Below are 24755 nucleotides of genomic sequence, written 5' to 3'. Positions count from 1 at the left end.
TCTGTGTTAGTAAAATTGAGACTACTAGAATTATTATTTGAGAATATATGTTCTTTTTAAAAAGTAAAATATATTTTTCAAAGGGCTTGAGATTTTTTATGCAAATTGATGGACTTTTTGGGGGGGGGGTGGCAAGGTCTTCCAGAGTCAGTTTGGGTAAGCACTAGCAGCCCCATTTCTAAGAAAGGAAACTAAGCCAAAGTTAGGCTACTAGTGGAATCAGTGAAGTAACTGGGGTCAAACCTCACTTACAGGAACTCTACCCCAAAGTGTGTCCTTTCTCTTTTTTTTAATAAAGATTTTATTAGTCAGAGAGAGAGAGAGCACAAGTAGGCAGAGCGGCAGGTAGATGAGAGGGAGCTGGATATGGGGCTCAATCCCAGGATCCTGGGATCATGACCTGAGCCGAAGTCAGCCGCTTAACTGACTGAGCCACCCAGGCGCCCCAAAGTTTGTCCTTTCTTTTAGCAAGCTAATGGAACTCGTGTCAGGCACACAGGAAGTGTGGGTCTTAGTAGTGAAATGTAGATTAATAATCCTAGTAGTCAAACCATAAGCAGTTACTTCTATCTTAACTCACTTGCGTGATGTAGGCAACGCAGTATCTTAAAACTGTTTTTGTGCACCAACCTGTCTAGGTCAGAGTTCTTAGTGTGTGTGTGTGTGTGTATGCATGCCATGGACACCTTTGGCAAGCTGAAGCCAATAGACCTCTTTTCATAATGACATTTTCTATTTTTTTTTTTTTTAGATTTTTATTTATTTATTTGACAGAGATCACAAGTAGGCAGAGAGGCAGGCAGAGAGAGAGGGAGGAAGCAGGCTCCCCGCCGAGCAGAGAGCCCGATGAGGGGCTCCATCCCAGGACCCTGAGATCATGACCTGAGCCGAAGGCAGAGGCTTTAACCCACTGAGCCACCCAGGTGCCCCTATAATTACGTTTTCAAATGTGTAAAATACATAAGAATATGAAGGAAATCTATTATATTGAATTACAGTTATCAAAAACATTTTTTTAAAAGTGGACCTATAGTTATATATAAATTTTTTAGAGGGTGAGGGAAGGGCAGAGGGAGAGAGAATCTCAAGCAGACTCCCTGCTGAGCTCAGAGCCCATCATGGGGTTCAAGCTCAGGATTCTGAGATCATGACCTGAGCTCAAACCAAGAGTTGGACACTTAACTGACTGAACCACCCAGGTGCCCCTATACTTTTAAATTAATTCATTAAGTTATACCATCCAGTGTAATTATTACTATAATTTTAAAGTAGTGATGAGGGTAAATAGCATTTTAAGATGGTTCGTTATAGTAATGTAATATGATAAAAATCTGATTTCTGTCAGTGACAGTCAAATATTGACATGGCTATAAGTAGCTGCCTTCCTTCTTAATGGAAGGAAGTGCTAAATTTCAGTCAAATGTTAGTGAAAATATGAATGTGCTTTTCCAATTCAAACTCATGGACCTCAAGTTAAGAAACTTTTATGTAAAGAATCTGTGCCTAGGGGGCTGATGAGCAGTAAATACCTCTTTAACACAGGGCCTTTTAGGCTCAGTTTTGGAAAAGACTTTTACCAAAGAGGTGCCAGACTTCACAGTTAAGAGGAATTTAAAAGTTACTGGTTTTTTTGGTTCTTTGTTTTCTGCTTGCTGTCGACAATAATTGCCAGCAGAGGGCAAAATAAATGGATGCAGCTTTTAACATTGGTGAAAAAGTCCAGAAGTGTTCATCTTTCTTACCCTGGAGACACCGACGTAAGAATACATGATAATAATTCCTAAAAGTTTCTATAGTAATGTAATCATGTTTTTCCTATAGTAAAATTACTTGTATTTGGAGAACAGAATTAAATTTATTTACAATTCAAGAACAACTTGACTTTCAAGTGTTCCACTTTCTGAATAAATTTGGGAATTGTTTCAGAGTAAAGAACTGGATTCCATCAACTACACCTAGAATAGTAAGTCCCATGATCGCTAATTGTGTTTCATCTTTTCTCCTTATGGTCTCCACTGGGGGAATAGCAGCACTGGTGTTGAATGGTGGTTCTCTAAATCGTAGTGTGTATCTGACACTCCCCTGAGGGATTTGCACATTCCTGGGCTCCACCCCTGAAGTTAACAGATGCTCAGCTGATTAAGAAACAGGTGGTGCAGATGGTACTCTAAGAACATTACCCTGGGATTACCTTGACATCTGCTGACCAGAGGCAGAAATCCTATCTTTTTTTGCATTCGCTTGCACCTGAGCATTGATTCTTCTCTTCCGTCCCATGCAAAAAGCTCTGTTACCAGATGCCCCTTTGACGTACTTTGTGTTAGTCCTGCCTCTTCCCGGTTTGTGCGGCCTTGTGCAAGTTAATGTCTGTGCCTCAGTTTCCTCATCTATAAAATGAGGGCAATAAGTAAGATTAAATGAGCTAATGTATATGTAATGGGTTTAGGAACTCTGCTCCAGACATACATGGTAAGCAGTTCAGAAATGTGGGCTATTATTATTTAATCATCTTTACTGTATCTGGATAATTGAAATATCATCAAGGAGAATTATATAGGTGTTATGTAAATGTGATTTGTATTTTCCAGAGAGGAATCATGACCCCAGGCCAGAAAGCTACCTCAAAATGTCATTGTGTTCATTTCTCTGCCTTTTAAAGACCCAGAGGAAAAAAAAAAATCCCTTGATTCCTTTCAAGTAAACATTTTTGTGGTCTAGAAGGTTCTTGTAGTCAGACTCCAACTACTGTAATGTACTAGTTTAAGGCCGTTTGCTCTTGTTCTACCTGACTCAGACACAGTAGCTGATACAAGAATGCTGGTATGTCTCCTGAGTTTGCAGGTGTTATTTGCCCTGTTTTAGGGCAAAAGATGAATAGCAGTTCCTGGGCTTCTGTTTCATTTAGTTGCATGTTTCAGAGTTGGTTTTGAATAGAATTGGCAGAGTCATAGGGATTTATTTTGCCCTAATATTTATCTAGCTGACCATCTTGCTTTAAGATTTAGCATCTAGAAAACACTACAAGGAGCTGAGGAGAGAAATATAGGTATACCTGATGCTTTTTGAAGAATATGGATAGTGAATCTGGGTAAGACCACCTTGTACTTGAAATATAAATGGGATGAATGCTTGCCTTTTCAGCCTGTGTTGATTTCTCTGAGATTTTAAAGCAGTTTATCTGTTTGGCACATCATGATTTTTGACTCTGGCATATAAATTTTGGCTTCTTAGTATTTGTGGCAGCCATTTAGGAATCCCTTCATTTAATTCAACAGATACATATGGACACATATTTATGTTTTTGGGGCACGATGATGATACTTAGTAGCCTTCTGTAGCCTTTGTTAGCAGATGTGAAATTGACAACAGAAAAGACTAAGTGTTTTAGTACACCTAAGGGTTTGTGAGACTTGAAATTTTGCAGTGCTCCGTCAGTGCTCCGTCAGTCCCTGGCAAGATTGTCAGCAGGAGAATTTAAAATATAAAACTCTTCTGGTTTTAACTTCCTCCTTTCTTTCTTCTAGACAGTGAGAGTACTAATTCCTCCATGGGACCACTGGATAAAAGTGCTGCTGCTTTATTACTTTTTGTCCTAACCTGGTTCATACAGACTTACCGGAGGTGCTGTGATTTGAACAAGGACTGAGTCTCTCTTCTGTAGGTAGTCTGGCTTGCCTGAGGCCAGAATGGTTGATTGGTTAGTCTCTGAGCCAGGAGCTGATTGGTTAGTCTCTGAGCCAGGAGCCAAAGGGTAGTATGCCAGAATTCATCTCAAAGTTTGACAAGGCAGGACTTTTCTCTGCAGACATTGATCAACAATAATCAGTCAGGAACAGGCTTGAAGGAAGGACAAATGGAAAATATTAAGGAAAGCTGGTTTATTCTCTCAGGATTTTGCTTAGCTTATTTTGGTTATATTAACAGTCATAGAAAGTGTTCCACTGACTGGAGTGGTATATTGCTTTGCATAACTTGGGGGCTTTAAAAAAAAATTAAATATATACAGGGATGTCTGGGTGGTTCTGTTAATTGGTTGAGCATCTGCCTCTTGATATCAGCTCAGGTCTTGACCTGAGGGTTTTGAGATCTAGCCCCACATTGGGCTCCATGCTGCGTGTGGAGCCTACTTTAAAAAAAAAAAAAAAAAACCAGAAAAGAAAAGAAGAAAGAATTTTATATGTACATACACATGTGCTTTCATGTTCTGGTACTAGCAGTGTGTGTTATAAAGTAGAATACACAGGTTCCTCCCTCAAAGAGTGTCTAATAACAAGATAAATTTTAAATTTTTTTAAACGTAAGATGTGTGTAATTTAGATAGTAACTTGTGTTGTTATTCATGAAAGCATTTGAAAGTGAAGATGTGGTCATGTCTTAATAAATATTTTATATCGCATATAGCTTCTTTCAAGATTTATTTATTAGAGAGAGAGAGTGCGCGTGCGTGCATGTGTGGGGGCAGGGGCATAGAGAGAGAGAGAATCTCAAACAGACTCCACATGAAGCGTTGAGCCCGACACGAGGCTCTATCATGTGTATATCCCATGACCCTGAGACCATGACCTGAGCTGAAACCAAAATTGGATGCTCAACTGGCTGCATCACCCAGGCATCCTGCATATATGCATCCTAAGGCACATCTGACATAGTAATGCCCACAGTTTTAAAAGAAGTAAAAATAATTTTTACAGCCTTTTCTTTTTAGGGGCATTTTTTTTTCACATATTGGGGTAAAGCATTGTGATGCAGTAGGTGCAGAAAGGCGGTGGAAGTGGGAGATAAAAGTTTGATAGGACAGGGAAGACATAGCGAAAAAGGGACAAGGGCATCCTAAATGTTGACAATAAGATGATGTTTAAAGTCGGATAGTTTTTCTTATGCTCCCAATGGGAACTGAGGAAGGACAGAAGGATAATGAAGATCCCATGCATATAGAAAAATGCTAAGAAAGGAGATCTTTGGCTTCAGATTTTAAACTCATACGGTTCTCCAGAATAGGATTTTGACAGGCAAAATCAGCAATTCTTTGTATGAGACAGTGAGAAGAGGGTGCACAGTCTGGCGGCAGGCACTTCTGCATTTGACACTTCGGATAAGAGGGGTGCTGAGCTATACTAGGAGACACATAGATGTGCCATCTTCTCTAGAAGCAGCAGATAAGGCAGGTTAGATGAGAAGTTGAATTGTAAGCAGTTTGACAGTTTATCATCCCGACTGGCTGGGGAAATGCAAAAGCTTTGTGTGGTTCTGTTAACTGGGAACATGGCACTGGCTTCTCCCACAGGGGCTTCCTAAAGAGCACATAGGAAGAACTTGCCCAAGCAGAAGGAACCAGCACAACAGCTATAGAAAGATACTATATAAAAGAGGAATATATGGGAAACAAGTGGCAGGTAAAGTACCCACACTAGAAAAATGTTTGTTTTTTTACCTCATATGAAAATTAATGGCCAGTTCTGCCACCATAAATTCAAAGAACTTAAGGAAATAACTCAAAGCAGAGATACAGAAGATCAGGTAAAATAAGGCACAGTGGCAGGAGGAAATGGAGCAGCAGCAGGTAGAGCCCAGGAAAATAGTGGATGAGAAAACAAAAGTTACCACAGAATTAAAAGCCACATTGGAAAGAGAATAAAAACAAATACAAACTGCTGAAAACTTAGTGAAGGATAAAAAAGACAGGTTGAGAAAATGAAATGAAAATAAACAACTGACTGTAGTAGATGCAGAAAACGAAGAAGATATAACTTAGGTATAATTGGTGTCCCTGGAAAAAGAAGACCAAAGAAACGAAACACAAAAGCTTAATTACGTAATTAAAGACTTTATGGAAATAAAGGTTTGAAGAAATGAGCTTAAGCCATCTTTCAAGAAAAATGGACACAAAACCATTGACACTGAAAACTTTCCTAGGAAAATTACTCTATTTTAATCGTGAAGAAAGAATCTTGGGCAGCCAGGCAAAACAGTTGAGTCCTCCTGAAGAGAAATTAGGCATACCACATTTGATGACAGCAGGTAATGGCGCAGTGTCTGCAAATGTGCAATTATTATAGATTGTGCCCCCTTAAATACCTGAGAATATGCTTAAGAATATATAAGATCTATGTTGAAAAAATAATGCACTTTTTAAAAAGATAACTCAATTTATAAAAATGGATCTCTATTAAGAAGACATTTTTTAAGGGAAGTCAGTTGATTAGGAAAAATTATTATATATCAAAACTTAAGGGAAAATGAGAAAACTGAGGCCCAGATATGATAAATGACTTGTCCAGAGTGATATAGATGGTAAAGGCAGGGTCAGAATTGGAATACTGATTATTGCCAGAGCCTTAAAAATAAATGTATACAAATGTAAAAAAAAAAAAATTTTTTTTTATGAGGAAAAAGGATGTGTTGAAAAACAGAGGGGAACAGTTGCCCTACCAGAATAGAATAAATATACTGGAATTGGTATAGTTATACCCAGAGAGATTAGTGGAACCAATCTCTCTGCTTTGGAATGTTCCAAAGCAGATCTGAGTGTATATGGAAATGTAGTATGTGGTAAGATAGAACCTTACTTAATTCACTAGGAAAAAAGATAATAAATTTATGGCATAATTAGCTGTCCATTTGGCAGAAAAATTTAGAGCCTATTCATTCACTTTGTATATGAAAATCAATTCTAGATAAAATATTTAAGTGTTAAGTCTCACAAGCAATAATAAGAGAAAATGGACTAGGAAATTTGCGCTGAAGCAGTGGGGGTAAGCATAGGAGAAGGCAGTCTTAAAACCAGTCATTCAATCCAGAGTCAAACAAGGAAGAGATTGACAGAATATACTCCATACAAATAAAACATTTCTTTGTGAAAAAATAATGCTGTGGACAAAGTCAAAAGACAAATGATAGGCCAGGGGAAATATTTTCAAAACATGACAGGTGAGTGTACTTAGTGTGATAGAAAAATGGACAGAGTGGGATGCCTGGGTGGCTCATTTGGTTAAGTGTCTACGTTTGGCTCAGGTCATGATCCCATGGTTCTGGGATCAAGCTCCACATCAGGCTCTCTGCTTAGTGGGACGCCTGCTTCTCCTCCCTCTGCCTGCCTCTGCCTACTTGTGCACACTTTCTCTCTGTCAAATAAATAAATAAAATCTTAAAAAAAAAAAAAATGGACAGGGGCGCCTGGGTGGCTCAGTGGGTTAAAGCTTCTGCCTTCGGCTCTGGTCATGAACCCAGAGTCCTGGAATCGAACCCCACATCAGGCTCTCTGCTCAGCAGGGAGCCTGCTTCCTCCTCTCTCTCTGCCTGCCTCTCTGCCTACTTGTGCTCTCTGTCAAATAAATAAATAAAATCTTAAAAAAAAAAATCCTTTAAAAAAAAATGGACAGAGTATAAATAGCCTTTCAAAGTAATGAATGCAAACAAGTGCTCAATAAATAGGAAAAGTTGCTCAACCTCACAGGTAGTTAAGGGAAATGAGAATTGACCTTGTGACTTTTTTTCCTTTCAAATTTATAAAAATTAAGTTAACTGCTTCTAGTGTCGTTGGTAGTATGAGGAAATGAACACTTACATATGCCGGTAGGAGTCTGAATTACTACAGCCTATTTGGAAAGTAAATCAGCATCCCTTAAAATAAAAAATGCACATATTTTGGGGTGCCTGGCTGGCTCAGTTGGTAGAGTGTGTGACTCTTGATCTCAGTGTCATGAGTTCAGGTTCCACATTGGGCTTGGGTGTGGAGCCTACTTCAAATAAAAAAAAATAAAACAGGGCACCTGGATGGCTCAGTCATTAAGCATTTGCCTTTGGCTCAAGCCATGATCCTAGGGTTCTGGGATCGAGTTCCACATCAGGCTCTCTTTGGGAAGCCTGCTTCTTCCTCTCCTGCTCTCTCTGCCTGTGTTCCCTCTCTTGCTGTGTCTCTCTCTGTCAAATAAATAAAATAAAAAATAAGTTAATTAAAGCAAGTATTACTGCATTAAAATTAAAATATGCATACCTTCAAATACAGCAGTCTCATTCTTGAGATTGGCCTCCAGAAGTAAAGATAGTACATAAGCACATATGTACAAGTCATGCAAGTAGTGGCAAAAAAAAGGGAAACAAGGGGCGCCTGGGTGGCTCAGTGGGTTAAGCCGCTGCCTTCGGCTCAGGTCGTGATCTCAGGGTCCTGGGATCGAGTCCCACATCGGGCTCTCTGCTTAGCAGGGAACCTGCTTCCTCCTCTCTCCCTCTGCCTGGCCTCTCTGCCTACTTGTGATCTCTCTCTGTCAAATAAATAAAATCTTTAAAAAAAAAAAAAAAAGGGAAACAACATACATCATTAGGGGAGTTGTGGAGCCACATAATATGGCATATTTATTCTATGAAATATGCATCAATTAAAGAATGGTTTGGATCTATGTATTCACTTGAGGGATGTCCTTATTTTGTCAAATTAATGAAAAGATTCGTAACATTGGATATAGTATTCCATTTTTCTGAAAGTTAAGGGAAAACCCTATCCTCGTGTGTGTGTGTGTGTATATAATATATATACATTATATTAATATATGTTATATATATTTGAGCATAAAGAAGCAACATAGCCTAAGTAATTGTGATATATTGGAGATGGGGTGGGAGAGAAATTTTGCACTTTTTTTTGTATACCTATACTTTGGTTTTATACACTGGCTATACATTTTATAATTCTTTTACAATCTAAAAAAGTTCATTTAAAGAATAAAATAAACCCAATTGACAGATCATTAAAAATAAATAAAAAAGAAAAATCGTTTAGTTAGAACTTGTAAGTCTGAGCAAGAAAATAATAGAAGATAATAATGGTAGGGGGTTTGGGTAGAATTTTGGTGCTTTCCCCTTGGGACCGTCATATATAATAATAATAATAGCCAAGGGAGAAATCTATCCCCACTCTACTAATGAGTGAAAGGGCACCTCCAGTCTGATGCTACTCCCTGGTAAACTAAATTGGAGAAATGCAGATTAGCCTTAAAGCCTAAGTGAGACTTTCTGCTTTTCCATCTAATTTATGGGCAGACCCAGCCTGACCTCACCTATTCAGCTGAAGGTGGAGAGAAGCTGGGGCAAAGGATGCTCAGACCCATAGTGAGCAGGCTGGTTTGCCTCTCTAGGTAGGAGCAGGATGGGAAGGAGCAAGAGTGCAGGTGAGCCTGCCTATTGGAGCAGCAGTCCCCCTGGTGAGGCATGTCCATGTGCCTGGCTCAGGGCTTTGGTCATAACAGTTGGAGCTAGTCAAGGGTAGGGATGCAAGAACAGAACTCCTCACCCTCGGTATTTCTTCCCATGGGGGACAGGACAGGAACAGAACCCCCCCCCCTTTTAAGATTGATTATTTATGTGAGAGGAGAGAGCGCAAGCAGGGACTGTGGAGGAGGGAAGGGGAGAAACAGACTCCCCACTGAGCAGGGAGCCCAATGTAGGGCTTGATCCCAGGACCCCAGGATCATGACCTGATCAGTTGGTTAAGCAGGCTTAACCAACTGAGTCACCCAGGTGCCCTAGAAACTCCCTTTCTTATGGGCATAAGTGGACATATGGGGTAGGAAGTGAGGTGTAAAGATCAAGAGTGCTACATAAGGCAAAACAAAGTGTCAAATTTTAATAGGAAATCTGAATAATTAAATTCCTAAAGGTTTGGGGCGCCTGGGTGGCTCAGTGGGTTAAGCCGCTGCCTTCGGCTCAGGTCGTGATCTCGGGGTCCTGAGATCAAGTCCCGCATCGGGCTCTCTGCTCAGCAGGGAGCCTGCTTCCCCCCCCCCCCTCTGCCTACTTGTGATTTCTCTCTGTCAAATAAATAAATAAAATCTTTAAAAAAAAAAAATTCCTAAAGGTTTTTTGAAGAATTTGAAAATGTAACCAAGGATCTACTCCCAAAAAGGCATCACCTCAAGAGTCTTATGGGCAAATTTATCAAAGGCACAGTAACCATCTATAAATCCAATAAATCTGCCTTTACCATCTATATCAGTCTGGACAAGTCATTTATTATATCTGGGCCTCAGTTTTCTCATCTTCCCTTAAGCTTTGATATATAATAATTTTTCCTAATCAACTGACTTCCCTTAAAAAAATGTTTTCTTATAATTCCTATAAATCAAGAAGAAAAAGATGGACACGACTCAGTAGAATAAACTGGGCAAATGTTTTAAGTTAGTGTTTTTTAGCATAGTGGTGAAGAGATGGCCTCCATGGGCTATGGGATATAGGATTATCTGTATTTAAAAGGCAGCTTCAGGGGAAACCTCAGTGGCTCAGTCGGTTGGGTACCCTACTTTTGATTTCGGTCAGGTCGTGGTCTCAGGATTCTGAGATTGATCCCCGAGTGGGGCTCTGCCCTCAGCTTGGAATCTGCTGGAGATTTTCTCTCTCCCTCTCCCTCTGCCTCTCCCCGAGTACGCACACACGCTCCCTCTGTCTCTCAAATTAAAAAATAAAATCTTTAAAAGGCAGCTTCATGATTGTGGACAGGTTACTTACTGTCTCTTTTATTCAATATCTTAGGAAAGTGGGAAGAAGAATAACACCTGGGTTGCTGCGAAGATGTTGAGAGGGTTAGAGGTAGTGCATGTACAGCAGTTAGCCCAGTGCTTGTCCTTGACCCGTCGTAAGCACCCACACAGTCAACTTGTTACTGTTAATCAGAAGCAGAAATAATAAACATGCTGAGCTTCAAGAGCAAAATTGTGAAATACCCTTTTTATCCATCAGATTAGCAAAAATGTAAAAGTTGTTTTTAGGTGTTTTTTTTGGGGGGGGTTGTTTGGTTGTTTTAGATCTTATTTCTTTGACAGAGACACAGTGAGAGAGGGAACACAAACAGGGGGAATGGGAAAGGGGGAAGCAGGCCTCCTACAGAGCAGGGAGCCCGAAGTGGGGCTCAATCCCGGCTCCCCAGGACCTAAGCCAAAGGCAGCACTTAATGACTGAGACACCCAGGCGCCCGCCCTATGTTCAGTGTTTTAAAAGTTATGGTGAAATTGGCACTCACACACTGTTCAAGAAAATGTAAATGGAAGCAACCTTTCAAAGGCCTTTGGGTCAAATCTATTAACTTTTTTTAAAGCATAAAACAGCACATATTATCTCATAGTTTTATGGAACATTTAAAATGTGATGCAACAGTTACACATCTAGCAATTTATCCAATAAAGCATTTGCATATGTGTACGCAGTATTGTTTATAATAGCAAAACAATGGGTTATAACCACAATAACTATGAATGGCTAATAAATTATGGTGTGCTTAACATGGCCTGCTGTGGAAGAATAAGGTAAACCTGAGAAGATCTTCCAGGATAAATTGTTAAGAGCAAGTTGCAGAATACATTTTGTGGTCCAAGCCTCTTTATGTTTTTTAAAACATCCCATCACATACATATGCATACAGATGCACAGAAGGCCATTTGGAAAGATACACATCCAGCTGGTTTGAAAATAAGTTGAATTGGGGGTGGAGTTAGTGGGAGACTTTATTCTCTGCTCTCTATTATGCAAATATTCACAGATAACTTCCATTCTCTTTCATCATCACATTTTAAACATGTGAGTATCTGAACAAAAAATTGAATAACAGTGAGTTATAACAGAATAACAGTTGTTATTCCTCTGAATACTAGGTTGGCAACTTAGAGCAGAAGAGCTAAAGTCAGGTTAAGGATAAAACACAGGTCTGGGGGCGCCTGGGTGGCTCAGTGAGTTAAAGCCTCTGCCTTCAGCTCAGATCACGATCCCGGGGTCCTGGGGTCGAGCCCCGCATCGGGCTCTCTGCTCAGTGCAGAGCCTGCTTTTCTCTCTCTCTCTGCCTGCCTCTCTGCCTACTTGTGTTCTCTGTCTGTCAAATAAATAAATAAAATCTTTAAAAAAAAAAAAAAAGGATAAAACATAGTCTGTGCAAACACATGAAGTCTTTGGGAAGATTTGGGAAAGATGAAATCCCAGGCATTACCTACTTCTTCCCTGGGTTCGGTATTGTTGGTGCAGGAGGTTATCAGAAATATCTGGCTCAAAATCAGACCTTGCTGAATCAGGCATCCAGGGAGGTTCTTAAGAATATATTCCTCGGCCCTACTTGACACTTGTTGAGTCAGAATCTTGGGCTAGAGTTGGGGGCCCCAGCTCCAGGTAAATTTGATGGCCAAATTTGGAGACTACCAGTGGTCTCTGTAGTATAAGCAGAAGTAAGACAGGTCCTGTTTTTAAGGCATTTCCCAAGTGAAATAGCAGAAGACAGCAATCTAAGTACTTTGATTTGGCAGTATGGGGTTACTCACCAAATGGATGGTACAGATCAGTGGGAAAGAGCACTGTACCAGGAAGACTGCAAGTAGTTTATGAAGGAGGTGAGACATAGTAGTAATATTAAAGCTCATACTCTGGGTATGAGTATATACTAGCCTAAGCAAAGAGTGTTGCCAAGAACTCTTAGGTAACTGTGAATGTCTTCACTTTACAGATGGGAAAACCAATTTAGCAAAGTTAAGTAACATTCCTACAGCTAGCAAGTGGTAAGGAAAGGGCCCTGGTTTCTGATGCCACTGTGCTGTATTAAAATCGGGTGGGATTTAGGTCTATGGAAAGGAAGTAGGAGGGTTTTGCAAGCATAGAGGGCCGTGTAAGGAAAGGAACCTGAAAAAGATGAGAAGCAGTGACTAGATAAATAAGATGGAGATAGAAGAGGCTAGGGCTGGGGGTGGAGAGCCTTGAATATCTGCTTAAGAGGATCCAAGTGGCAAATGCTTGCGGGATCTGACATTTCAAGATTGAGGGGAGATCTCTGATGACTTGAAAGGTAGTAGAAGGAAGTGTAGTCTCACGGTATTCTCTGCATGGTTAGGGAGATTTTGCCTCTTGCACTCGGTGCCATATCCCCAGCACTTAGAACAGTGTTTGGCACCTAGTAGCTACTCATTAAGATTCATCGAATAAGTACATGTATGAAATATCTGGCTCAAAATCTATATGAGAGACTTATTCTTTACTCTGCCCAAAGAGCCCACAAATTTAACTTCTCATCTGTTTTCTCCTTCCTCCCCCAGGAGGGTTGATGTAAATTTTTACAGTTTTTCTTGAATCTTCCTTCTTTATGCATTATTTTCTGGAAAATTCTGAATTCTCAAAGAACTGTTCATTTGGTCAAAAATTCCTCTTTTGGCCACCTGTGCTTGTCCCTTGCCATTCTCACTATCACCATAGGCCCTTAACCTTTTCCAGTTCTCCTGTGGGTCTCTGGGCTGAGCCTCTTGCCTGGCAGACAGTCCTGCCCAGCATTACCAGGCCTCATAGTCTTACTTCCAAGGCCTCATAGCCCTCCTGCCACCTTCTCAGGGGAAAGCCCACCTAGGTTCTCAGTTTGCTTTCAGGACTCTGCAGCCTGCCCCAGGCACACCTTCCCAGCCCTGTTTGCACTGTTCTCTCAGATAGTTCCTCTCAAACAGGTTTTCATGCTGCCACCAGCTAGGTCATTTAGTTTGTCGCCTTAGTACATTGATTTGTTCCTTCTCTCCCATCTGCCTGGGGTGCCGTCTCTTTCTTCTCTGCCTCCCCAGAACCTTTCCATGCACTTTTGAAGACTGCTCAAGTCCTACCTACTTTTCCTTTGAATTATTGCTTTCTTCTAAACTATTACCAGTTATCTATGTTATAAATAAGCAGCTTATCATGTATTACCTGTGATATCACTTTTATTGCTATCTTAGGGCATTGTTACTGTGTTTTAGGACAGTGGGTTTTTTTCTCCTTTGACATCTTCATACATCACCTCCCCTAACACATTATATTTTTTGATCTTTGAAAGCCTGTAGATGTTCCATAAAAATGAATATTTAGACTTAGTCATTATGAAGTTTTTAAAAAGACATGGATGGCAAAATCTATAAATGTACATAGAAAAATCCCTAGGAATCTACCCAAAAAAAGGCTATTAAAACTAATAATAGCCTGATTTGCCAAAGATACAGGATTCAAGATTAATGTACAAAAGTCAGTTCCATATAGTGCCAATAAACAATTGGAAATAGCATTTTTAAAACAATTTCATTTATAATAACATAAAAAGCACTTAGGAATAAAGTTAATTAAAAAAATGGAAGACTGGTACATTAAGAACTCCAAAACACTGCTGAAAGAAACTAAAACCTAAATAAATGTAGAAATAGGCTGTTTTGGGGCTAGACAACTCATTATTATTAAGAGATCAGTTTTCCAAACTGATTTATAGGTACAACACAATCCCAAGCCAAATCTTAGCAGGCTTTTTGTAGAATTTAGCAATCTGGTTCTAAAATGTACACAGAAAAGCAAATGTATGGAATAGCTAAATCAGTCTGAAAACAAAACAGTTGAAGAACTTACACCATCTGATTTCAGGACTTCACTGGAAAGCTGCTATAATCAAGACAGTGTGGTGCTGGTAAATAAATAGGCTTATGGATCAATAGGTCAGAATAGAGAGTTCAGAAATAGATACACAAATACGTGGTCAATTGATTTTCAACAAAGTGGCCAAAGTAATTCAAAGGAGAAAGGATAGTTTTTAATCAAACGGTGCTGGGACAGTCAGACATTCATATATTTAAAAAGCGAAACTTAATTCATACTTCACAGCATACAAAACAATTAACGTGAAATGTAAGTGTAAAGCCTAAAGCTATAAAACTTTTAGAAGAAAACATAAAAAATGTTTGGCCTGCAGTAGGGCAAAGATTTCCTAGCAAGGACACAAAAACCTTTAGTTTAAAAAAAAAAGAAAAGAAAAGAAAAGAAAAAGCAATGCTAAACAGACATCCTCAAAATTTATAATTTCTGTTCTTTGGGTCATCTGGCTGGCTCAGGCTGTAGAGCATACATGACTCTTAATCTCTGGCTTGTGAATTTAAGCCCCACATTGGGTGTAGAGATTACTTAAATCAACTTTTAAAAATAAATAAAATTTCTGTTCTTCAAAAAACACTGAAAGAAAATGGTGGAACAGTTGTAGACTCTGGAAACATAGTTGCAAAACACAACTGGGGATTATATCCAGAATATGCAAAGAACTCTCAGAAGTCAGTAAATAAGGAAAAAAACCTGGTAAATGATGAAGTGAAACTATTCTGTGTGATTCTGTAATGGTGGATACATGTCGTAATCTATAGTTCATACAACACCAAGGGCGAACTCTATAAACTATTGACTTTGGGTGATTATCAATGTAGGTTCATCAGTTGAACAAATTTACCATTTTGGTGCAGGTGCTTTGATAGTGGATGTGGTGGGTAAGTGTAGGGGCAGGAGGTACATGGGAACACTACTCTCTGCCCAATTTTTCTGAGTCTAAAAAAGCCAAGTCTTTTTTTTTTTTTCTAAAGGACAAAATACCTGAACAGGCTTCAGTGGAGAATAAGCATATGAAAAGATACACAGTATCATTAGTGAGAAAATGCAATTTAATATATTGCTATACACCTGTTAGAATGATTTTTTTTCTTTTCTTTTTTTTTTTTTTAAAGCTGGCAACACCAAGCATTGACCAGGGATGTGGAGGGTGTGGACCTCTCCTATGGTAGAGGAGTGGAATATAGTGGGAATGCAGGACACAGCCACTTCAAAAAACAGTTGGCCATTTGTCTTTTAATCAAGTTAAACCTACTTTTACAACATGCCCCAGCAGTTCTACTCTCAGTTGTCTACCCAAGAGAAATGAAAGCTTGTCCAAGAAAAACTTAATGCATAAGCATTCATAGCAATATCTATAATGGTCCCAAACTAGAAATAACCTAAAAATTCACCAGCTGGTAAATGGATACATAAATTATAGTGTTTCTGCATAATGCAGTGTTTTCAGCAATGAAAGGGAAGGTGCTACTGATACACCCAGGAATGTGGATGAATCTCAGGAGCTTTGTGCTGGAAGTAGCTGTCCCAGGACTCATGACCATATGATTTCCTTTGTATGGTGTTACAGAAAGGCCGGAACTACAGATCAGTGGTTGCTTGGGGCTACGGGTAAGGGGTTAACTGCACAGGAACCCAAGAGAACTTTTGGGGGTAATAGAAATGTTCGGTATCTTAATTACCATGGGGGGTTTCCCAAGTGTATACCTTTGTGCATGTACACATTCTGTGTCATTGAACTGTACACTTAAATGACTTCTACTGCATGCAGCTGTACCTAAATAAAATTGTTTAAAAAAAAAAAAAGAAGAAGCAGGAAGACAGTGGTATCTGAGACTGAAGTTAGGCAGCAGTACTAGGAATTCTGTTTTTCTGCGGTCCAGTTGGTACTTGTCCACTTACTATGGGTCTTTACCAAAAATTCCCCATTCCATCTTCCAGTCAGTGGACATCAATAAACAACTGTATACCGAGTGGCATTTCTCACTGAGCTGGACTGAGTTTGACAAAAAAGAATAGAAGTTAATATTGGTCCAAATCAACTCTTAAGAAAACGTGGCTGGAAACCAGGGAACTTTGCCGTCAGTGGCAACCACTTTTTTTTTTTTTTTAATATTTTATTTATTTATTTGAGAGAGAGAGAGAGATCACAAGTAGGCAGAGAGGCAGGCAGGGGCGGGGAGCAGGCTCCCCACTGAACAGAGAGCCCAACGTGGGGCTCGATCCCAGGACCATGACCTGAGCCAAAGGTGGAGGCTTAACCCACTGAGCCACCCAGGCACCCCAGTGGCAACCACTTTTTTGCCACTTACAGTGGGTTTGGGTTCTTTCTGGGGAGGAAGGTGGAGGGAGGGGCAGAAGGAGAGGAAGAGAGAATCTTAAGTGGGCTCTGGGTCCAGCTCAGAGCCTGATGCAGGGACTCAGTCTCATAACCCTGACCAAGATTATGACCTGAGCCGAAATCCAGAGTTGGACCCTTAACCAGCTGAGCCACCCAGGTGCCCCAGTGGTTTGCTTTCTTGAAGGCTCCTTTGACACATGCTTTTGTGTTAAGTACAGGACTAGGTGAGGCGTTGGGAAGTCGGGGGAAGGATCTGAGGTATTCGATACTGCTCCGGAAACACAAATGTTTCTCCATGGCTCACTTTGGTTGTGTTACAGGTCCAGCTTGTTGGTTTAGATGAAGAGAGTTCGGAGTTTATTTGCAGAAACACTTTTGACCATCCGTACCCCACGACAAAGCTCATGTGGATCCCTGACACAAAAGGCGTCTATCCAGACCTACTGGCAACAAGTGGCGACTATCTTCGTGTGTGGAGGGTGAGCAGGTGTTCAGTCAGCAGCCAGACTGATGGACTTTCTCCATGTTAGCTGTCACTAAGCAGCGTGGAGTCGCAGAACTGACTGGGGTTGGAGGCAGCAAGTGTCCCTGTAGCCCAGGAGAAGCAAATGGGAGTGATTCTGGAATGACCTTTATTGGTTCAGCAGATTCCCCAATAAATCTAGCCGGGATTCCTTGAAGTCCTGCTGTGGTCAGGCTACAGTCAGCCCTGGAAATTTGAGAGGCTCAGCGAACCTGGTGAAATGAAGAGAACCTTCTGCGGGTGGGGTGGCGGGGGGGAATGCTTGAGGCTTGTTACTCTGTCTATAGCCAAGATATTTTTGAGTAATTTAAAAACAAAATACCAGGCCATTGATTCTAGTTGAGTGTGTGAGTGGAACGTGGAGCCTCACCTCCTCTCTCGGCTGAGTGCGTCTGCAGCAGTGTCTCTTCTGGCCCGGAGTAGTGCCAGGCAGGGAGCAGAGGTTCCAGGTCAGGCAAGGTGAGGAGACCGCTCCTCTAGGAATGTCTCGGGGTGAGAATTGGGAAAAACAAAGCGGGACAGAGGAGAAAGCTTGGAAAGAAGTAGCATTTGGAGGAGTTCTTCTGGATTTTATTACTCTAGGATAATAATGTTTTTCTCCTGTGTCTTCTGTTTAATAATATATATTCTAAACAGAGCTTTTAAAGGTTTTCTGTGAAAATAAAAGACTGGCTGATTTTTAAAAATTGTTGTTCCTGCAGGTTGGTGAAACAGAAACCCGGCTGGAATGTTTGCTAAACAATAACAAGAACTCAGATTTCTGTGCTCCTCTAACTTCCTTTGACTGGAATGAGGTGGATCCCTATCTGTTAGGTAAGGGGGCAAGGGGGTGCGTAGTCCTTTTTGAAGAAGCAGAGATGCATTTCCTCAGATAAAACGCTGGGCCTGTGGTCCATAGATCAGCCTAAAACGGGCCAGGGGGACAGAGGCCAAATATGGAATGTAGTAATTAATTCCTCATATGGATCTGAGCTTCCCTATGTGTATATCTTGTCTCTGCAGTTAGCGGAGTCTGAGGTCCTGGGGTAGGGATTGAATACTTGACTCTTGTTGCCTAGTAAGTATCTGAGGCATGTCGTCTCCTGGGTTACACAGAGCAGTAGACACAAGGAGGGAAGCCTCACTCCTGTCAGCCACTGACTTGCACTGGTTGTTTTCAGGTACCTCCAGCATTGATACGACTTGTACCATCTGGGGGCTGGAGACAGGGCAGGTGTTGGGGCGAGTGAATCTTGTGTCTGGTCATGTGAAGACCCAACTGATCGCGCATGACAAGGAGGTAATGATGCTGTTCCTCTGCTTTCCTCAGCTGTTTTCTGTGCCTTCAGTTCGAGGTCAGACCACCCTCTCACTGTTGTGCAAAGTATGTGGAAAATCATAATGCCAATGTCTTGTTGAAATTGAAAATGGTAATATGTCAAAATAACGAAAAACAACAATGTTGTAAACTAATGTGGTTTTTTGGCTGATACAAGCAACCTAATCGACATATATAGTTTTTGTGCCAGAGATTGCTGTTTTGTAATAATGAACTCTCTTAGTGGACCTGATGGGATTGAAAAACAACACTTGCCTTGAAATATATTTACTTTTTGGAGGGGAGGGAAGTGGGGGAAACCAGGAAGAGGGAAAATTTTTTGGCAGACAAATCTAAATCATCATTTCTTCTCTCAACTTGTTTTATGAAATTCTAGTATGTTCCTTAATACTTTCAATACAATCTGGAATGGAATATGGTTTATTTTCATGGTGGTGGTTCTCCTGTGTTTGTTGGAAAAGCCGAGGAGAGCTATTTGTGATTGTGTTTTGATCAAAGCATTCTTCTGAGGAGAGCTTTTGGAAACTGGTCATAAATTTTTTTTTCTCCCAGAGCCACTTCATGTTTCTTGTACTCTGATTTCCTGTGGGTCATGTTTCTTTTTCTTTTCTCCCTTACCCTGCTCGGCAAAGAGTATTAGTACAGATAAAAGGAACGCCTTGACCTCAGGTCAGACACTTGAGGTCCTCAGAATGGGAAAATGGTGACCAGGTTATCACTCTCAGAAAGGGATTGGTCTTTGGCTTTCTGTGCTCCTCAGGGTATGCTCTGTTACAAGTTGGCTCAACTTAGCTGCTGCTAAGCCAAGGGGCAAAGGAAGAGTTTGTCTGACAGAGAGGACCAATAAGGAACTTCTGGAAACCCTCTTGACATCAAGTGGAACAGGTTGCTACATTTTAGTTCTGTGACAACCTCGTCTGCTCTTCTCTGTTGTCAGGGTCCAACCCAGAAGACTGCAACTACTCTAAATATTTAAACTTGGGATTTAACCTAGGGCATTGCTCACACAGATGATGGTGAAGCTGGGAAGCCACACTGGCAACGGTGAGGTCATGTGGAGAGTAGGAGCAGGAAGCTGCTGCTGCCTGTAGGCCAGAGGGGCAAAGGGAGGAGACAGGGTTCCAGGAGCCCAGGGGCTGGGTCTCCCCAGCAAAAGCTACAACCACAGAGGGGACACAGCCATTGGCAAAGACACTTGAGGGTACAGAGAGAGGGAATGAGAAATACCTTAGCTTCTCCCTAGGGCAAGGGCCAGGGATGGATCTTAATGGCAGATGGGCCCTGGGCCAGCACCCTGGCCTTGAAGCAATAGCCCTGGGAGGGTGGCTCTCAGAGACACAGTGACACCTGCTAGACCTTTGCTCTTCCTCAGTCCATGTCTCTGGCAAAGTGGAGACTTGTTTGGAGGCTCTTCCTTGTTGCTGCCTGCCAGAGGGCTGCGTGTGGAGGAGGGAAATGTATACCCAGGAGTTGTCACCTTCCCTTGGTTTAGGAGGAAATGCCCAGATGGAGCACAGAGGAAGGGGCTGAGAGAGCTTGACAAACTCAGCCACATTGCCTGTGGCATCTAAGCACTTAGCAGTGCAGCCATGGTGTCCCTGTCCCTGGGAGTTCTTGGCAGCCAGCCCATGGGCAACACATCTTGTAAATATACCCACGCCCTACCATGGCTGGACGGTGCTGGACGGAGCTGTGATCTGTCAGGCCTCTTTGTGATGACTGGCCCAGTTCGCTTTTGAACCACTCTTAGTTCCAACCATAGAAAGAGAAGCGTGATTTCATAGTCAGCCAGAGGAAAAGGAATTTATGAGGTCACATAAAAATAGATGTTCCTTTGGCAATGTCCCTTAGTAGGCAGAACCTCAAGAAGGCTAGAGTCCCAGTATTTAGTGAGAGATGCCACTTGTGTCTCCTCAGAAGTCAGCTGTCGCTATGTTTGACCCCAGGAGATCCTTGGCACTAGTTTTTCAGTTTTTCTCTCTCTTGCTCTGGCTCTGGCTTTGTCTGTCTCTCTTCATCCCTTTCTTTCTCTGAAGCTCTTTGTTGCCCTCTGCCTCTGTTTTCTCATAGATATTAGTGTGCAGTGTTTGCAGGAGGTAATAAATGCAGAAAACAATGATTCAAAACCTAAATTGACTTACTTCTGAATACAAACCAACTGGGAGAAGAAATAAAGCATGTCCTAGGACAAGAGAGTGATCCCGAACCTCCCTGTGAAGACAGGAACCCCTGAGTGTCCCATGATTTGAAACTGCTCTTCATTCATGAAAATGAGTCTCAGGTCCAGGTTTCACAGCAGAGCCCGAGTGGCTGTTAGTAAGCACCACAGGAGGGCTGCCTCCACCTCTTAAATCAGTGGCCTTAATGTGGGCATGGGTCTGTCTCTGATCACACACAAATGAAAGCCATCATGGCCCAGGAAACAAACATCTGGATTTTGTAGTGTGGCGGAGGACAGCCACTGGCTGACCCCATATGGAACACTTGCTCCGCCCTGTGCTCTACGGCTCAGCAGGGTTTCTGCTCTTTGTCTTATCATGAAAGGTTGGAGGAAACAGACTCAGAAAGCAGGAATGCAGGAGGAAGCCAGCCAGTTTGCATAGCAGAAAGTCACGGAGGTTAGAGGTCTCAGGCGCCAGTACTCACAGATACTGTTTGGCTGTGACCTTCTTCTGTGTCACGAGGGGGCTAGAGGGGAAGTAGGGATGATAGAGTTCCCTGGTACAGGAAAATAAGGTCCCGGATCTGAATCTGACTGAAGCTTCTTATTCACCAACAGGTCTATGATATTGCATTTAGTCGGGCTGGGGGTGGCCGGGACATGTTTGCCTCTGTGGGCGCTGATGGCTCGGTGCGGATGTTTGACCTTCGTCATCTAGAACACAGCACCATCATTTACGAAGACCCACAGCATCACCCACTGCTTCGCCTCTGCTGGAACAAGCAGGACCCTAACTACCTGGCCACCATGGCCATGGATGGAATGGAGGTGAGTACCCTGCTCCGGGCTGCCCACAGCATGGCCTCCTGTCTGTGGCACTAGTGAGGGCAGCTAGAAGAGTGGTTCTCGGCCGGTGGCAGTTTCCTCTCCAGTGGAGTTTTAAAAATGTCAAGACATTTTGGATTTCTGCAACTCGGGGGCGGGTGGCAGTGCTGCTGGTATCTGGTGGGCGAATGCCAGGGGTCGTACTAAACATCCCGCGTACAAGAGTACCCCCCACCCTGCTCAAGAATGATCAGACCCAAAAGGTCAGCAGCGCTGGGACTGAGTCAGCCTGGTCTAAAACAAGGACTGCGTGTTAAGAACTTTTTAAAACTTGGAGCATTGGTGTTGGAGCCAAGAAAAGCAGTGTCTAAAAAGCAGACCAGATCATACATGCTTACGGTGCTGACACAGGAACTTTTCCTCTTCAGTGGTCTGGACAGATTCTTCCAGCTTTAGCAAACAGACATAGAAATGACAACTCTTCATGGCCTGTTTCTTAATAAAAGCAATGAAGTGTGGGTGGAGATGAAGCAGTGATTAACTTTTGGGAAAGCTGGTACCTCAGACTTCTTACATTTCAAATTCTGCTTTGGGGGTTGTGGGGAGAGGCCTCTCATTCTGTCCACTGAGCATGCGCGGAATTCTTAGTATAAGCACAAAACAGGACCTGGTCCTATTATCCAAACTCATGTTACCTACTCCTTCTTCTCCCTTTCCTTATCAGTCGAAATGCCCTACATTGCTTAAGACATAGACTACAAACTGCCTGTGTCTTTGCTTTTAGTCTTGTCTTTTTCCTCAATCCTATAGCTGCTTTTGGCCCCAGACCGTCTGCCTCTCTTAAATCCACAAATGAACATGTTATGCTTTAGAATTATGTTTTCCTTGTGTAATGTCTTGTTTTTTCCTGTTACACCCTGAAGTTCCTGAGCCATTCACTTGTTATTTCTGCAGGTAGTGATTCTGGATGTCCGAGTCCCCTGCACACCTGTTGCCAGATTGAACAACCACCGAGCATGTGTCAATGGCATCGCTTGGGCCCCACACTCATCCTGCCACATCTGTACCGCAGGTAATCATGGTGGGGGTGTGGGGACAAGCCACGGGAGGGCAAGGGGAGGAGGTCTCCCTCTATCCTTAGAACTGTAATCATTGCTATTTCCAAAGGGTGGTTTGAGAGATTTAGCAAAGTAGCTCAGCAGAGAGTGTCCCTCCACTTGTGAAATTGGAGAAGTACATGTATCCAGAAGATCCTGTACCCTCAGTGGTAGCAGAACTTCTGCCCTATACTGTTTACAACATGTATCAGTTGTAGGCTGTGCCTCCCTGAAATCCAGGTTGGCCCAGAGGACTCAGATCCAGGACTGTGGAGAAGGGAGGCAGTGTCTCTTATATGGAACAGAATGTTTGGGAATGGCCAAGGTTGGCACTCCTGGGGAGACAGAGCTGCCTTGCAGTAGTCTTTGGAGGTGTTGAAGGCCCTGCGTGGCTTGATAGTGGGGTGAGACTTTTAGTCCCCACCTTACCATTTGCCAGACCAAAAAGAGTACCCCTTAAAAATATCCTGTTAGTGTGCTTTTATTCTAGGAATAATGTAAGTCTGTTATTAAAAATTAAAATAGTCTGGGTGGTTCAGTGGGTTAAGCCTCTGCCTTCGGCTCAGGTCATGATACCAGGGTCCTGGGATCGAGCCCCACATTGGGCTCCTTGCTCAGCAGGAAGCCTGCTTCCCCCACTGTCTCTGCCTGCTGCTCCGCCTACTTGTGATCTCTCTCTCTGTCAAATAAATAAATAAAATCTTTAAAAAATTTAAAATAATACTGAGGTATATAAAATAGGAAGGTGAAAGTCATCTTTTCTCCTTCCTGTCCTGTGTCCACCTCAGTCCCACTCTCCAGTGGTGACCTCTGACAAGTGTATCTCCTTCGAGACCTTTTTGTGTGGGTACATGCCTCCACATACCCCCCCCCCCCCAGTACGAATGTCTGCCCCTTTATTTTATACAGACAGAATTCCACTCTCATCCCATGATGTTTTGCTTCTTATCTATTTCAGTTTTGGTGCCTTGGGTTTCTTTCTAACATACTTTCTCCTTTCCTCACTCATAAGTAACATCCTCATTTCGTTGCTCATTATGAAGCCAGAGGAGCAGAGTAGTTTGGTGGGTTTGCACTATTTTAGTATTCATTTGAAAGGCATGAACCTTTTCCTGTATTTGGCCCTCTCCCCATGCCTGTATGGCACTGAGGAGCAGTTAGGGGCCTTCTGCCTTCTTCTGCACCTCAGGCTGTGGGCTGACTCCTTCATGATTGCCTTTTTTCCCAGGGGTGTGGCTAGGGAAGGGTGGGAGAAGGAAGAAAAAACCGGTGTGGTCCTTGTTCCTGAAGAATGGCACGAGTGCCCCCCAAGTTTGTCTTCCGCTCCTGGTGGCTTCCTTTGCCCTGCTCGCTGCTGTGTGTGTTTTTCCTGTCCAGAGTCCCTTCAGCTGAAGGAGCTGTGGCTGGAGAATGTGCTTGGTTGAGAGGGGCTCTGAGGAGAAAGAACTTAGTGCTGTAGATGTGCTGAGCATTGCAAACAGCTCCCCAGAGCCCCTGACAGAGATTGTCCCTAGGAAGGGCATCTTGTACCTCGCCTGGGTTATATGGCCATGGCACGAGTCTAGTGTTGCCCACGTGAGCATGGCCTGTTAGGCTCCTCAGATCTCCTGTGTATCAGAGACAGGTTTTCACATGGGATCAGGGGACACTGTGATATTGAAGGTCGTTGCCTTTTTATTTTTATTCTCTTAAGTCTAAGGACTTATGTTTTGATTATAAAAGTGAATGATCACATTACAGACCACTCACCGACTGGTAAAAAGTAAACATAGCTCATAACTCTGCCAGCCTCATAGTACCACTGTTCTCATTTGGATATATTTTCTTCCAGTCCTTTTTCATGTGCTTAAGTATTTTTTTGAGGTGGTTACCTTCTTTCTGGTGTTTCCCAGGGCGAAGAAGGTAGCTTTTCTAGGGAAAATTGTTTTTTAAGAGCACATGTCCACTCAGCTTTTCACCTCATCTATGTAACACCTCATCAAAGTATAGAAGTTCATGATATGGGGTAAAATCCCATTAAGCTGAATCATCAGAGAGGGATTTTTAATCACTCAGGTACTTTAAGTGGCTGCAGATGACATGTTTGGGGATAATTTTTA

The 24755-nt window shown here is 42.2% G+C and overlaps 1 protein-coding gene across 2 annotated transcripts in view; it reads left to right on the top strand.

Moving 5' to 3' along the window:
- DCAF7 (DDB1 and CUL4 associated factor 7) overlaps positions 1-24755 on the top strand; it is a 31988-nt gene that overhangs the window by 2064 nt on the left and 5169 nt on the right. For both annotated transcript variants that reach the window (XR_009400530.1, XM_059381012.1), the window contains exons 2-6: positions 17053-17211; positions 17957-18068; positions 18416-18534; positions 21353-21562; positions 22514-22631. Coding sequence is in view for 1 of the 2 variants with exons in the window: in XM_059381012.1 (XP_059236995.1) it covers positions 17053-17211; positions 17957-18068; positions 18416-18534; positions 21353-21562; positions 22514-22631 (718 nt within the window). In the remaining variant the exon portion in view is untranslated. The remainder of the gene's footprint in view (positions 1-17052; positions 17212-17956; positions 18069-18415; positions 18535-21352; positions 21563-22513; positions 22632-24755) is intronic.

The sequence above is a fragment of the Mustela nigripes genome, chromosome 16, assembly GCF_022355385.1.
Source record: "Mustela nigripes isolate SB6536 chromosome 16, MUSNIG.SB6536, whole genome shotgun sequence".
In the NCBI taxonomy this organism is placed as follows: Eukaryota; Metazoa; Chordata; class Mammalia; order Carnivora; family Mustelidae; genus Mustela; species Mustela nigripes.
The sequence above is the reverse complement of the archived record's forward strand: the minus strand, read 5'-3'. Positions and strand labels throughout refer to the sequence as shown.